The following is a 15,958-nucleotide window of genomic DNA, read 5'->3' as shown; positions in this document are numbered from 1 at the left end:
GTCTGAACAGGCGTTGCAGCCAGGGCCAGTGGGAGGGGGTCTGGGCCAGTGCACCAGTCTTTGTGTTCTGTTGAAAGAATTTTTTTTAAAACATAATTCCTCTCCCACTATGTTGATTTCAGGTTGTTATTAGCAGAACTCTGGAGCCATAGTGCCTTAACCAACCCAATTTTCCTGGTGTCCTGCTATTACACTAGGCCTTTTGGCATCGTGTTTTCAGGGGCTGCCTCAGATTGTGCAATGAAGTGAAGTGGAAATTTTAAAACTTTTATTCTACCCATTCTTTCATCTGCCGTCTAAGCAGGCTACAAACCTCCCCAACATCCCTGCCACTAACCCCCTCCAACTGGCACTGCAAGTGTCAAACACAAGTACCAACTCAACAAGGTCTTCAGTCTCACCCTGGGCTGTCCCTGTTTTGTTGCATAGATTTTGTTGCTGATGCTGGTTTTTTACTTTCTGTTTCCATTCTATAAATTTCTAGAGTTGATTTGGGAAGCAGAGCACAGCAGCCCAAATTTGCTTGTAATGTTGGTGGCTACAGGTAGGGCACTAGATTGTAAATAATTTAAGCTGAGTTTACAGTTTTACACTGCTGTGTTCCCCATGAATGAATATGTTATACTTCTCTATATATTTCAAGCTCTTTTTTCCTGAATATGTCAGTATACTTCGATAGCTGCCTGTATAAACACCTTATACATTTTTATTAGACTTCTATTCAGGTAATTATTGGACTTTCTTGCTATTGCAAATGGCATATGGTCTATCAATTGTCATAGTTAGTTATTGCTTTCGTGAGGTGAAGATTTTGATTTTGCTGTAGTAATCTATTGCACACCTCGTTCTGAAGGCCGATGCACTTGAATATTCCACATACCTTTTCCTTTGAATTTTCAAGATCAATAATGGTATTATCACTCAGCATATATTCAATGAAAGTTTTCTGTAGGAATGCGTAAGTGCATGGGATGAATGAAGTTATCAGGCATGGGAATACTTTGATTCAAATTATGGAGTCTGCCGTCCTGGGCCTCCTGCCTACATGACAAAACCCACAGTTCCTTCACCTGGGCTCATTTGAGTTCAAATCCCGTGGAAACTACCACGGAGAGGGTCACTGCAGACGTCTTCTCCCCTGGACCAAACACTGTCATGGAAGTGAGGATGCTGCCAACAGGATGCTTCCTGTATTGGACCCCGCATGTCCCCATCAGTTTAACAAGGAAAGCTGCCACCTCCACTGCCTTGCCATACAACTTGCTCACGTTCAGACCTTGGTCCAGCCCTCTCCCCTGACAATGTCTGCTGGCAACATAGGCCAGCGATCACTGCCCTAGGACACCTGTCCCCTTGTGTGTCAAGAGTTCAGAAGCCACAGATGGCTATCTGAGACACAGTCACCACCTGGATCATTTTCTTTTTTTTTTTTTTTCTTTTTTTTTTTTAAATTTATTTATTATTATTATACTTTAAGTTGTAGGGTACATGTGCATAACGTGCAGGTTTGTTACATATGTATACTTGTGCCATGTTGGTGTGCTGCACCCATCAACTCGTCATTTACATCAGGTATAACTCCCAATGCAATCCCTCCCCCCCTCCCCCCTCCCCCCTCCCCATGATAGGCCCCGGTGTGTGATGTTCCCCTTCCCGAGTCCAAGTGATCTCATTGTTCAGTTCCCACCTATGAGTGAGAACATGCGGTGTTTGGTTTTCTGTTCTTGTGATAGTTTGCTAAGAATGATGGTTTCCAGCTGCATCCATGTCCCTACAAAGGACACAAACTCATCCTTTTTTATGGCTGCATAGTATTCCATGGTGTATATGTGCCACATTTTCTTAATCCAATCTGTCACTGATGGACATTTGGGCTGATTCCAAGTCTTTGCTATTGTGAATAGTGCTGCAATAAACATACGTGTGCATGTGTCTTTATAGCAGCATAATTTATAATCCTTTGGGTATATACCCAGTAATGGGATGGCTGGGTCATATGGAGCATCTAGTTCTAGATCCTTGAGGAATCGCCATACTGTTTTCCATAATGGTTGAACTAGTTTACAATCCCACCAACAGTGTAAAAGTGTTCCTATTTCTCCACATCCTCTCCAGCACCTGTTGTTTCCTGACTTTTGAATGATCGCCATTCTAACTGGTGTGAGATGGTATCTCATTGTGGTTTTGATTTGCATTTCTCTGATGGCCAGTGATGATGAGCATTTTTTCATGTGTCTGTTGGCTGTATGAATGTCTTCTTTTGAGAAATGTCTGTTCATATCCTTTGCCCACTTTTTGATGGGGTTGTTTGTTTTTTTCTTGTAAATTTGTTTGAGTTCTTTGTAGGTTCTGGATATTAGCCCTTTGTCAGATGAGTAGATTGCAAAAATTTTCTCCCATTCTGTAGGTTGCCTGTTCACTCTGATGGTAGTTTCTTTTGCTGTGCAGAAGCTCTTTAGTTCAATGAGATCCCATTTGTCAAGTTTGGCTTTTGCTGCCGTTGCTTTTGGTGTTTTAGACATGAAGTCTTTGCCCATGCCTATGTCCTGAATGGTACTACCTAGGTTTTCCTCTAGGATTTTTATGGTATTAGGTCTAACATTTAAGTCTCTAATCCATCTTGAATTAATTTTCGTATAAGGAGTAAGGAAAGGATCCAGTTTCAGCTTTCTACTTATGGCTAGCCAATTTTCCCAGCACCATTTATTAAATAGGGAATCCTTTCCCCGTTTCTTGTTTCTCTCAGGTTTGTCAAAGATCAGATGGCTGTAGATGTGTGGTATTATTTCTGAGGACTCTGTTCTGTTCCATTGGTCTATATCTCTGTTTTGGTACCAGTACCATGCTGTTTTGGTTACTGTAGCCTTGTAGTATAGTTTGAAGTCAGGTAGCGTGATGCCTCCAGCTTTGTTCTTTTGACTTAGGATTGTCTTGGAGATGCGGGCTCTTTTTTGGTTCCATATGAACTTTAAAGCAGTTTTTTCCAATTCTGTGAAGAAGCTCATTGGTAGCTTGATGGGGATGGCATTGAATCTATAAATTACCTTGGGAAGTATGGCCATTTTCATGATATTGATTCTTCCTATCCATGAGCATGGTATGTTCTTCCATTTGTTTGTGTCCTCTTTTATTTCACTGAGCAGTGGTTTGTAGTTCTCCTTGAATAGGTCCTTTACATCCCTTGTAAGTTGGATTCCTAGGTATTTTATTCTCTTTGAAGCAATTGTGAATGGAAGTTCATTCCTGATTTGGCTCTCTGTTTGTCTGTTACTGGTGTATAAGAATGCTTGTGATTTTTGCACATTAATTTTGTATCTTGAGACTTTGCTGAAGTTGCTTATCAGCTTAAGGAGATTTTGGGCTGAGACAATGGGGTTTTCTAAATATACAATCATGTCATCTGCAAACAGGGACAATTTGACTTCTTCTTTTCCTAACTGAATACCCTTGATTTCTTTCTCTTGCCTGATTGCCCTAGCCAGAACTTCCAACACTATGTTGAATAGGAGTGGTGAGAGAGGGCATCCCTGTCTTGTGCCAGTTTTCAAAGGGAATTTTTCCAGTTTTTGCCCATTCAGTATGATATTGGCTGTGGGTTTGTCATAAATAGCTCTTATTATTTTGAGGTACGTTCCATCAATACCGAATTTATTGAGCGTTTTTAGCATGAAGGGCTGTTGAATTTTGTCAAAAGCCTTTTCTGCATCTATTGAGATAATGATGTGGTTCTTGTCTTTGGTTCTGTTTATATGCTGGATTATGTTTATTGATTTGCAAATGTTGAACCAGCCTTGCATCCCAGGGATGAAGCCCACTTGATCATGGTGGATAAGCTTTTTGATGTGTTGCTGAATCCGGTTTGCCAGTATTTTATTGAGGATTTTTGCATCGATGTTCATCAGGGATATTGGTCTAAAATTCTCTTTTTTTGTTGTGTCTCTGCCAGGCTTTGGTATCAGGATGATGTTGGCCTCATAAAATGAGTTAGGGAGGATTCCCTCTTTTTCTATTGATTGGAATAGTTTCAGAAGGAATGGTACCAACTCCTCCTTGTACCTCTGGTAGAATTCAGCTGTGAATCCATCTGGTCCTGGACTTTTTTTGGTTGGTAGGCTATTAATTATTGCCTCAATTTCAGAGCCTGCTCTTGGTCTATTCAGGGATTCAACTTCTTCCTGGTTTAGTCTTGGAAGAGTGTAAGTGTCCAGGAAATTATCTATTTCTTCTAGATTTTCCAGTTTATTTGCATAGAGGTGTTTATAGTATTCTCTGATGGTAGTTTGTATTTCTGTGGGGTCGGTGGTGATATCCCCTTTATCATTTTTAATTGCGTCGATTTGATTCTTCTCTCTTTTCTTCTTTATTAGTCTTGCTAGCGGTCTGTCAATTTTGTTGATCTTTTCAAAAAAACCAACTCCTGGATTCATTGATTTTTTGGAGGGTTTTTTGTGTCTCTATCTCCTTCAGTTCTGCTCTGATCTTAGTTATTTCTTGCCTTCTGCTAGCTTTCGAATATGTTTGCTCTTGCTTCTCTAGTTCTTTTAATTGCGATGTTAGAGTGTCAATTTTAGATCTTTCCTGCTTTCTCTTGTGGGCATTTAGTGCTATAAATTTCCCTCTACACACTGCTTAAATGTGTCCCAGAGATTCTGGTATGTTGTATCTTTGTTCTCATTGGTTTCAAAGAACATCTTTATTTCTGCCTTCATTTCGTTATGTACCCAGTAGTCATTCAGGAGCAGGTTGTTCAGTTTCCATGTAGTTGAGCGGTTTTGACTGAGTTTCTTAGTCCTGAGTTCTAGTTTGATTGCACTGTGGTCTGAGAGACAGTTTGTTATAATTTCTGTTCTTGTACATTTGCTGAGGAGTGCTTTACTTCCAATTACGTGGTCAATTTTGGAGTAAGTACGATGTGGTGCTGAGAAGAATGTATATTCTGTTGATTTGGGGTGGAGAGTTCTATAGATGTCTATTAGGTCTGCTTGCTGCAGAGATGAGTTCAATTCCTGGATATCCTTGTTAACTTTCTGTCTCGTTGATCTGTCTAATGTTGACAGTGGAGTGTTGAAGTCTCCCATTATTATTGTATGGGAGTCTAAGTCTCTTTGTAAGTCTCTAAGGACTTGCTTTATGAATCTGGGTACTCCTGTATTGGGTGCATATATATTTAGGATAGTTATCTCTTCCTGTTGAATTGATCCCTTTACCATTATGTAATGGCCTTCTTTGTCTCTTTTGATCTTTGATGGTTTAAAGTCTGTTTTATCAGAGACTAGTATTGCAACCCCCGCTTTTTTTTGTTCTCCATTTGCTTGGTAAATCTTCCTCCATCCCTTTATTTTGAGCCTATGTATGTCTCTGCGTGTGAGATGGGTCTCCTGAATACAGCAGACTGATGGGTCTTGACTCTTTATCCAGTTTGCCAGTCTGTGTCTTTTAATTGGAGCATTTAGTCCATTTACATTTAAGGTTAATATTGTTATGTGTGAACTTGATCCTGCCATTATGATATTAACTGGTTATTTTACTCGTTAGTTGATGCAGTTTCTTCCTAACCTTGATGGTCTTTACATTTTGGCATGTTTTTGCAATGGCTGGTACCGGTTGTTCCTTTCCATGTTTAGTGCTTCCTTCAGGGTCTCTTGTAAGGCAGGCCTAGTGGTGACAAAATCTCTAAGCATTTGCTTATCTGTAAAGGATTTTATTTCTCCTTCACTTATGAAACTTAGTTTGGCTGGATATAAAATTCTGGGTTTAAAATTCTTTTCTTTAAGAATGTTGAATATTGGCCCCCACTCTCTTCTGGCTTGAAGAGTTTCTGCCGAGAGATCTGCTGTTAGTCTGATGGGCTTCCCTTTGTGGGTAACCCGACCTTTCTCTCTGGCTGCCCTTAAGATTTTTTCCTTCATTTCAACTTTGGTGAATCTGGCAATTATGTGTCTTGGAGTTGCTCTTCTTGAGGAGTATCTTTGTGGTGTTCTCTGTATTTCCTGGATTTGAATGTTGGCCTGCTCTACTAGGTTGGGGAAGTTCTCCTGGATGATATCCTGAAGAGTGTTTTCCAACTTGGTTCCATTTTCCCCCTCACTTTCAGGCAACCCAATCAGACGTAGATTTGGTCTTTTTACATAATCCCATACTTCTTGCAGGCTTTGTTCATTTCTTTTTTGTCTTTTTTCTTTTGGTTTCTCTTCTCGCTTCATTTCATTCATTTGATCCTCAATCGCTGACATTCTTTCTTCCAGTTGATCGAGTCGGTTACTGAAGCTTGTGCATTTGTCACGTATTTCTCGTGTCATGGTTTTCATCTCTTTCATTTCGTTTATGACCTTCTCTGCATTAATTACTCTAGCAATCAATTCTTCCACTTTTTTTTCAAGATTTTTAGTTTCTTTGCGCTGGGTACGTAATTCCTCCTTTAGCTCTGAGAAATTTGATGGACTGAAGCCTTCTTCTCTCATCTCGTCGAAGTCATTCTCCGTCCAGCTTTGATCCGTTGCTGGCGATGAGCTGCGCTCCTTTGCTGGGGGAGATGCGCTCTTATTTTTTGAATTTCCAGCTTTTCTGCCCTGCTTTTTCCCCATCTTTGTGGTTTTATCTGCCTCTGGTCTTTGATGATGGTGATGTACTGATGGGGTTTTGATGTAGGTGTCCTTCCTGTTTGATAGTTTTCCTTCTAACAGTCAGGACCCTCAGCTGTAGGTCTGTTGGAGATTGCTTGAGGTCCACTCCAGACCCTGTTTGCCTGGGTATCAGCAGCAGAGGCTGCAGAAGATAGAATATTTCTGAACAGCGAGTGTACCTGTCTGATTCTTGCTTTGGAAGCTTCCTCTCAGGGGTGTACTCCACCCTGTGAGGTGTGGGGTGTCAGACTGCCCCTAGTGGGGGATGTCTCCCAGTTAGGCTACTCAGGGGTCAGGGACCCACTTGAGCAGGGAGTCTGTCCCTTCTCAGATCTCAACCTCCATGTTGGGAGATCCACTGCTCTCTTCAAAGCTGTCAGACAGAGTCGTTTGCGTCTGCAGAGCTTTCTGATGCGTTTGTTATTGTTTACTGTGCCCTGTCCCCAGAGGTGGAGTCTACAGAGACAGGCAGGTTTCCTTGAGCTGCTGTGAGCTCCACCCAGTTCGAGCTTCCCAGCGGCTTTGTTTACCTACTTAAGCCTCAGCAATGGCGGGCACCCCTCCCCCAGCCTCGCTGCTGCCTTGCCGGTAGATCACAGACTGCTGTGCTAGCAATGAGGGAGGCTCCGTGGGCGTGGGACCCTCCCGGCCAGGTGTGGGATATGATCTCCTGGTGTGCCTGTTTGCTTAAAGCGCAGTATTGGGGTGGGAGTTACCCGATTTTCCAGGTGTTGTGTGTCTCAGTTCCCCTGGCTAGGAAAAGGGATTCCCTTCCCCCTTGCGCTTCCCAGGTGAGGCAATGCCTCGCCCTGCTTCAGCTCTCGCTGGTCGGGCTGCAGCAGCTGACCAGCACCGATCGTCTGGCACTCCCCAGTGAGATGAACCCAGTACCTCAGTTGAAAATGCAGAAATCACCGGTCTTCTGTGTCGCTCGCGCTGGGAGTTGGAGACTGGAGCTGTTCCTATTCGGCCATCTTGCTCCGCCCCCACCTGGATCATTTTCAAGGCACGTCCACAGCCAATCTTTCATCTGCAGAGTCTGAGCTGACTAGTCCCTGGGCACTCTTCCTCCCATTTCTCCTCCATGCAGTCCCACTGCCCCTTTCAACTGCATTCCTGGCCTGTCTCATCAGTTGGTCATCAGTCAGCAACCCACTCACATAGCCCAGCCTCTATGGAGGCTCCCCAGGGGATAAAACACCAGCCCCGAGCAGGCATGAAGACAGCTCCCACATCTGGGACGCTGGTGAAGGTGCAAAGGACCACTGGAGTGTTCAAGAGAGGCAGCTGGCCCAGAATGATGCAGAGAATCAGCCAAGCTCTTCCTGAGAGAGGGAAGGGGATTCTGAGGGCGGGAAGGTTGACCAGCACAGCCCTGGTGCATTCAGCCAACAGGCCTGCCCACTCAGATCACAGGGCCCCCTCCAGCTGGTGATGATGGTGCTGGGATTTCCCCAAGCCTATTCCTGTTCATTGTCCTGTCTTCCCTCCTCCTTCCCCCTTCTCCCCCTCAGGCCCCTGACTCCACCGGCCTGAACTCTGGATTTAGAACTCGGAGTGCCAGCCTGCCTGGGGTTCTGTGGACTTGGTTTCACATGTGGTCTCTCTCATGGACGCCAGCAACGGCTCTCCCCTGGATCCTCCCTTATGGGCTGAGGGTCTCCTGTCTGCTCTCATTACCTGGCTCCTCTTCAGTCTGACCAAATCCTTCTCAAAGCAGAGAAGAAATGTCCTGTCCACATTTCAGAATTTTAAATCGATTGTGATTTTTATGAGAATTTGAATTGGTACAGCATTTTTGTAATACAATTTTAGAAATATTTTAGATGTTAAACTCTTTTCACCCTTTCACTTTAAACCAATGTCCATGTTAATATATTCTTTTTATAAGAAAACCTTGTTTGCCTAAAAATTCATATTCATATATGTTGATTTTATTATATTTATCATATAGCAAATGGGAAGCAACTTATATGTCCATTAGGAAGAAAGAGTTTAATTAATTATGGTGCACGCTTACTTTAGAATTAAAGAAAGTGGTTTCAAAAGTGAGATATAACTATGTATCTTATTATCTATCAATCTATATATATACTGTTGTGGAAAGATCCTGCATCCAAAGTGATGAAACCATATCGATATGAACATCATTGTTCTTGTATATTAAATAAAATCAATATATTGTTATGGTTTATCTGTCAATGAAAAGCCTAGAGTCAGCTGTAAAATAATAAACAAGATTGTTAACTCTGGTGACCTCTGTAGGGGCAGTGGGGATGTTGTTAACTGTCGAGCTCTATATAGGGGAAAATTGTGAATTATCTACATTTCTGTAATTTTTGCAATAAGAATATATACAATATTACCTTTTAAATAAAAATATTTAAACCTGGCAAACAGAAATACTAGCCATGTCAGTTTAAGTAACTGCCAGCCAATGCAACAGAACAAGCATGAATGGCTTGCCACAACACACAACACAAGTATGTTTTATGTGCAAATAAGTTCTGATGCAGTTTGCCAGGTGCTCTCCACTCTCATGGGACCCAGCGATGCAAGCTGCTTCCACCTTGTGATTCCATCATCTCAAGATGAAGCTGCCATGTTTGTCATTGAAAGCGGGGAGAAAGCGTGGAAATGGCACACTGGCTCCCACATGCCAGGATGTGACAAACGATGCTTCTGCTCCTATATTGGTATAAAGGAAATGTCACATGACCCATCCTAACTGCAAGGACTTTACTGTTCCCATGTGTCCAGGAAGGAGACAAAGACAAAATGTAGGTGAGTAGGATACCCTCCCCCATAAACTGTTACACAGTAGGTGCCCAACAAAAAGCAACTATGTTTATTTGGTATTACACTACCCATCTCATTTCTAGGAGGAGTTTCTGAGAAGGCCAAATTTGCCGTGACATTCTCCAACTTTTTCCAGTGTCAAATATGTGACTGATGTTTTCACATATACAATCACAACTAACTGCTCAATAATCTTAAAAGTCTCAGCAGGAAGCCTTCCCTTTGCAATACCCTTTAAATCCATAGTAAGCTGAGAATTTTTCCTCCATTGGATTCCCGGTCAAAATGTTAACCTGTGAATTTGTGCTACCCTCCACACGCCTGAACACCTGTCTGGTGCTTTTACGCACACTGAAGGCCAGTATTTTCCCGTGGAGCAGGTGAACAGACAAGAAACAGAAGGCTGCTTAATTATTCCTCTTTCATGAGAGTTGACATGTTTTCAAGGAATCTTTTTTAAACTCCTGGAGGACTCCAGAAATTTGGGAATTCAGTCTCAGTAAGTAGATGTTTGTTCTACTGGGATTTCCCAAGGTTTTTCTCATCTAATACTCATGAGGGACGGTTTGCTCTTTGACCATTTATCTGTGCATGTATTCAGAGGCGAATTCCAAAAGGACGCCCTATGAAAGCTTGATTTCAAGTATCAAGGTGGTTCCAAATTCCTCTAACTTCAGGGTGATATCACACAAGAACCCTTAGACAATATGGCAAAGCAGACTACTCAGCCCATTCAGAAAACAATTAAGAGAGTGTGTTTAAGACCACCAGAGTGGTAACCAAGTGTCTAAACATCACAATCCCCATGCGAATTTTTATATCAAAAGGATTATTGATATCTTATGGCTTCCTGGGTGAGAGATGGGACAGCCAGTGGACTTCTACAGGGAAAAGGAACGCTCCCTGTCAGGAGGTGAGCAGGGGATTCTGGGCTGTTCTATGTGGATCAGTGAGGAGCTGAACAACAGGCCAGGTAGGTTCCAGAGTCAGACAGAGCACAAGAAGTGACCAGGAGAAATGTGCTGTAATTCTGAAAGTGCTGGGGCTGCACAGAAATGCCCACATCTGGGCAGTGTCAGCTCTCAGGGAACCCAGCGCACACCAGCCCCAAATGGTGTTTGATTCTCATTGTCGCATTCCACGCCTGCTTCATTATGCTGGCCTCAAGGTCCTTCTTTTTGTCACCTGAGAGACATGGTGCAGTGCTGCGAAGAGAGATAAAGTACCTGTCAGGAGATCAGCCTCAGGCTGGGAGAAATGAGAACAGCATGGGTTCTAAAGTAACTCATACCAGGAGTCTGCTTCCAACCCTGTTCCTTAGTAACCACGTGTTCCTGAGAAATACCCAGGAAATGCCCCGTTTTTACGTCCCAATTCACAAACCCTGTGAGCCTTGGATTCTTCATCTGTAAGTAGATGTGATAAGGCCTGTCTAGTAGGACACTTGGAGTGTATGTAACGCAGGTAAAGCACCTGGCTCCGGACCTGGTGTAAATCACAAGTTTCACAAATGGTGGATGGCTGTTATTTCCAATATTTTTTAACCCCAGGCCCTAACACACTGGAATTTTGTTGTTGCTGTCGCTGTTCTCCAGGACTTATAAGAGAATATACAGCTCAATAGGACATGGAATACTTAGCTCAAATATGAAACTTCTTCCGTAAAATTCAGCTAAGTATTTCTTCTCAGAGAATGCACTTCAAAATTTGAGTGTGTGGGAGTTTTGCCCAGCCAGGTGCAGCTCAAAGATCCTAGAATCTGTGTCAAAGACCAACTCCTTCCCTCTCTCCCAGCTGCTTTCCCACCCAATCCACTATTTGCATGCATTTTGTTACCATCCAAAATCTAGCCCGTGCTTACAAGTGATCAAACTGCACTTGAGATAACCCAGTTAGAATGCCTTTTTAATGGAGTCAGCTCTGGTTCTCCCTGTCTGGCAGAAAAGCACCTGGCCAGTGGCTTCTGGGCCACCTTTCCCGGGAAATTCACCCTCATTGCTCAGGAAACCCATGCAGATGATGGGTGTCCATCACGTGCATCTTGGGCTGTGTTCAATAGTAGTGGGACAAAAGCACAGGACACCTTCCATTCCTGCCCCAGGTGGAGACGCCTCTCTGTTCATCCCCCATCTGAAATAAACTGCTCAGAGTTGCTTTCCATTCCAGGCTTTTCTCACACCCTCTGAGAATCTGGCCCTGCACCCACCCAGCTTCATTAGAGTCAGCTCCTTCAGATCAAACTGCAGTTTATCAAAGCCCCAAATGCCCCAGCTCAAGGCATTTACACTCCACCACTCTCACCTGGAGCCCCACACCCTCACCCCTCTCTTACATTTCCCCTACATCTTACAGGACTTCTTGCCACCTTAATTATATGACTGCAGCTCCTAGATTCTACAACCCTATGGGTAGGCGTGAGTCTGGCTTACCTTAGCATCTCCACTACTAAACCAGGGCCTTCCACAGAGCAGATGCTGAGTGAATGGAAAAGAAATGACCCAGTGAACAGGACGAATTATTTATTCAGATTTAATTTCTCTTGCATTCTCAAAGAAGCGAAGGAAATCCAGGTATGCATGTTTGTTTGATTTTACAGAATAGACTGAGGTATAAGGCAAGAATTAACTATCTTTTAAAGTCTTGACTTCTTTATGTCATGTATGTTATTGCTAATTCGCTCACAATTTTAAGCAAATACTTTTTCCACTGCTGTTATTATATCACAATTCACAAAATAGAGTGGATTTCCCAATCTGAATAAAAAACAAGACTCTTACTCCTAAACTACATAAACAGCACTATGTGTGACTACTGTCATTCACAAACTTGGATGCTGAAGTTCATTCAACCATCCGTTAAAAGGAACATTTGAACAATTCCAACAGGAAACAAAGATAAATCTCCAAGTCATCCAATAGAACAGAAACCCAAAACTGAGAATGCTGACTGCTCTCTTCAAAGAGTGAAGAATGGGCCTCATGTCACACGAGGCAGTGGAAGCTAACGGATGGGGCCCTGGAAGGTGCACTGGCCCAGACCCCCTCCCACTGGCCCTGGCTGCAACGTGTGCTCGGACTCACTCTTCCCCCTCTCTCAAAGCCCATTCATGCAGGGGTGGGTAGGAAATGTGAGGTTCTTCACTGATCTTTAGCATATGATACAGGACTTTCACATAGCTGGTTTCAACGAGGGCCCTTGGACCCCACAGGAACTCATAGCATGCAGGATCACTGCCAGGCACCTGCCGGTACTGCAAATAGTTTTCCTGCACCAAATCTTGGGTAAGCAGCTCCCTGGGATGTGCGAAGACACTGTCCTCCCTCCCATCAAACACCTCCAACACACTCAGCTCCTCCCAGATTTTCTCCTCAGGGGCACAGTCACCCTCTATTGCGATTATGGCCAGGACGATTATCAGGAGGCCTGTCTTGGGCATGATCTGATTGTCGCCCAGCAGGCCATCGTAGGAGAGGCCCAGGCAGGTGACAAGGATGTACAAGTGGCCGACTGGGCCCACTTCCATCACCTCGATGCCAAAGACCAGCTGCAAGTACTCAGAGGCTTTGCTGAAGATCACAGGAAAGAAGTACTGGCAATTTCTCGTGACACTCTCCAGCATTTCTGCCATTGTGAACGGCTCCCTAGCTCGATACTTGAGGAGCAGAAAATGAACCAACTCAGTCACCTTCCTACTGAGTGCTGCTTGGAACTCGGACTCCAGGTCAGGAAACATTCTTGGTCCCTCCTCTTCTTGGTTGCTGGAGTCCTCATCGGATTGGCTCCAAAGGGTGTAGTTGATGGTAGTAGAAAAGCTGGAGGCCCCCTGAGGACTCTGGGTAGGACCTGGTGACTCAGCAGCAGGCACCTCCCCTAGGGTGACTTCCACTAGAGTAGAAGAGGAGGAAGCAGTGTGCTGCTCCTCAGTAGCAGGAGCCTGTGCACCCACCAGGCCCAGGGCCTCTCCTCGGGCCTCAAGACCTTCTTCAGGCTCGCAGTGTTGACTCCTCTGCTCAAGAGGCATGATGACTTTGGTCAGGGCAGCAGGCGGGAATGTGGGCAGGAGCTGGGCAATGAAGACCCACAGGCCTGAGGAGAGACGGAGCGTGTGAGAGCCCTGAGCTGAGAACTGAACTGACCCTTGGAGGCTCTATGAAAGGCTTACTTACAGATCTTCTCCTTCAACGCTCCTCCAGTGCCTCGGATCCTCCTTGTCGGCCTGGTCCCCTCAGAACCTGAAGGAGGAAGTGAGAGGGCATCTCAGGGTACAGCCAGCAAGCACATGCTGAGGCTGCAGGACTGGCAGTAGCGAGGGTGAGGCCAGGCACTCTGGAGTCCCATTTGTTCTGGGGCGGGTGGGGCCCTTGGTGCGCATTCCAGGAAAACCTTCAGTGTTGGCACTGTCTGTGTCCCCTCTGCTTTGTGACCTGAGGACACTGACTGAGACCAAGGCCTCACTGCCTGGTTTCTAGAGTTCCTGATTCCTGGGAAAGGAATGCATGGGCCTTCAGGGTGCAGACTGCAAGCACAGCCACGGATTCCCAGAAATTTCAGCAGGGTTGGCCAGACTCTGTGAGGTCCCCACTCTACTCGGGCGGAGGGTCCCCTCTGTGCTCACTCAGGGCCCTCACCTTTCTCCTTGTAGGGCCTAATCCCGCCCTTTTGCTGGCCTGAGAAACTCTCATGTTAAGAACTCACATTCCTGATGTGGTACAGAAGGACATGAGGGACGAACATCTGGCTATACATGACCAGGTCCTCCCGCAAAGCACAATGAGAGATGTCCAAATTCATTGGAGTCCATGTGTCCTGAGTGAGAAGCCTGCTTGGTCCTCACGTCCACTCCTGGCAGGGCCTGAGAGCCTCCCTCCCTCTACTGACCTGAGTGCATCCCCTTCAGACCAAACCCTCCTGTTCCCTGACATCAGAGATCCCAGGATAATGGAGGGACCTCAGCTGACGGCCCTGCCCAAGCTCTCTCAGGTAACAGCAGGGGCAGGGCAGATTTCTATGGGGCCCCCTGTCTGCATTCTGGCCCAGAAGAATCGTCAATCCTCCCTCAGGCTCCCCACCTGGATGCTTGGCAGATCCTAGGACCACTGCATCTGTCGACCAGATGGGGGCCCCTGTGTTGACCTGAGTCACCCTCTGAAAACAAGGTCCTCACATCCCTGAGATGTTGAAACAGAAGTGAGGAGGGGCCACATCCTGTCACCCCCATGGGCGTTGTCCAGGGCTGACCCCTTTGGTTCTAGGTTGAGGATTATGATGGCCTCCTGTGGGTTACTCATCTTACTCCTACCGGGACCTGCCCTTCCTCAACCACCAACCCCCTGAAATGGGCAGACATCTCCTCTTTACACCAACACCTTATCTCCCTGAGGGTTCACCAACCTCCTGCCTGTGGTACAAATGAGATTGCCACTTATGGCCATCCCTGATCAGGTTCCCCCAGAGCCAAGAACAAGGGACAGCCAAACTCTGTGGCATTCCTTTTTTCTATGCCGGGGGTTTCCCCAGTCTTCACGAAGGGGGCACACCCTGGGTACGGCAGATCCTGGAATTCCTCCCTCTGCAGACCTGAAGTCCCATTCCTCAGATCACAGTCCTCAACTCTGTCACCCTGAAGGCGCAATGAGCACAGGGTACATTCGGCCACTGTGCCCAGGATCCCCCAGCCCAAGGTTCCCACTGATCTGGACTGCAACCTCCCCTCAGTCCTCCCTCTTCTTCCTCCCCTTGACTTCTTGCAGGGCTGGGCCCCATCCCCCTGCTGAAGTGGTTCTGCATCCCTAGGATTCCTGAGGCCCTATGAAAAGTTGCCTCAGTTTGAGACAGGGGTACAGTAGGCTCCGTGTCCTGGTATGCTGGGTCCTCTCAGGACTCCATTGTCTTCCAGGAGGGCCTGGGCCCTTCGTCTGCTTCCCAAAGGCCATACTCACGATACTGAACCCCTTCCTTCCCTTAGCAGTAGAGGTGAACGTCAGGATCCGCATGCTTGGCCACCATTCCCGGAGCCTCCTTGGGTTTATGGCAGGGGCAAAGCCCGGATTCTGCCAGGATGGGGGTGGGGGTGGGGGTGGGGATGGGAATGGGGTTGGTGTTTGAGGGATGGGGGTGGGGTTGGTGTTGGGGGATGGGAATGGTGGTGGGTGCACGGAGTGGGTTGTGCTCAGTCCCCTCTCCGGGTCCTGACCTTGATTCCTGGCTGAGTCTGGGCCCTGCCCACTTCTAAGCAGCCCTTCCCTAGTCACACAAAACTCTTACCCCAGAGTTCCCTGGGGTTAAAGCGGCGGGGGTTGGCGGGGTGAGGTGGTGGCGACCCAGCCTTCCACGTCTTCCGTTTCGGGGTGGTCCAGGCCTGGCAACAGAGGCAGCACTGAATTGTTTGAGGCCCTCTGTCTGTGGTGAGACTCGCCCCAGTACTCCCTCAGCAGCTCACCTTGCCTCCTCACCTGACTTCGGCCTGCTTCCCTCCCCCGACATCAAGCCGTTGCTCAGGGCGAGAATCTCGCTGCCCTCTGATCCCCAATGCGCAA

General features: G+C 46.0%; 1 protein-coding gene across 2 annotated transcripts; it reads right to left on the bottom strand.

Annotated features, from left to right (window-relative positions):
- Positions 1-11,924: 11,924 nt before the first annotated feature.
- LOC140710718 (melanoma-associated antigen 2) lies at positions 11,925-15,958 on the bottom strand. 2 transcript variants are annotated; one of them, XM_073013129.1, is made up of 3 exons: positions 15,862-15,958; positions 13,589-13,654; positions 11,925-13,508 (listed from the first exon to the last, which is right to left on the bottom strand). In XM_073013129.1, exon 3 carries the CDS (start codon positions 13,441-13,443, stop codon positions 12,499-12,501), a length of 945 nt encoding a protein of 314 aa, XP_072869230.1. In that variant the 5' UTR covers positions 13,444-13,508; positions 13,589-13,654; positions 15,862-15,958; the 3' UTR covers positions 11,925-12,498. The 2 variants fall into 2 exon arrangements, with proteins under 2 accessions (XP_072869230.1, XP_072869231.1); XM_073013130.1 differs by lacking the exon at positions 13,589-13,654.

The sequence above is a fragment of the Chlorocebus sabaeus genome, chromosome X, assembly GCF_047675955.1.
Source record: "Chlorocebus sabaeus isolate Y175 chromosome X, mChlSab1.0.hap1, whole genome shotgun sequence".
Classification (NCBI taxonomy): domain Eukaryota; kingdom Metazoa; phylum Chordata; class Mammalia; order Primates; family Cercopithecidae; genus Chlorocebus; species Chlorocebus sabaeus.
This window is presented reverse-complemented; position numbering and strand designations above follow the sequence as displayed.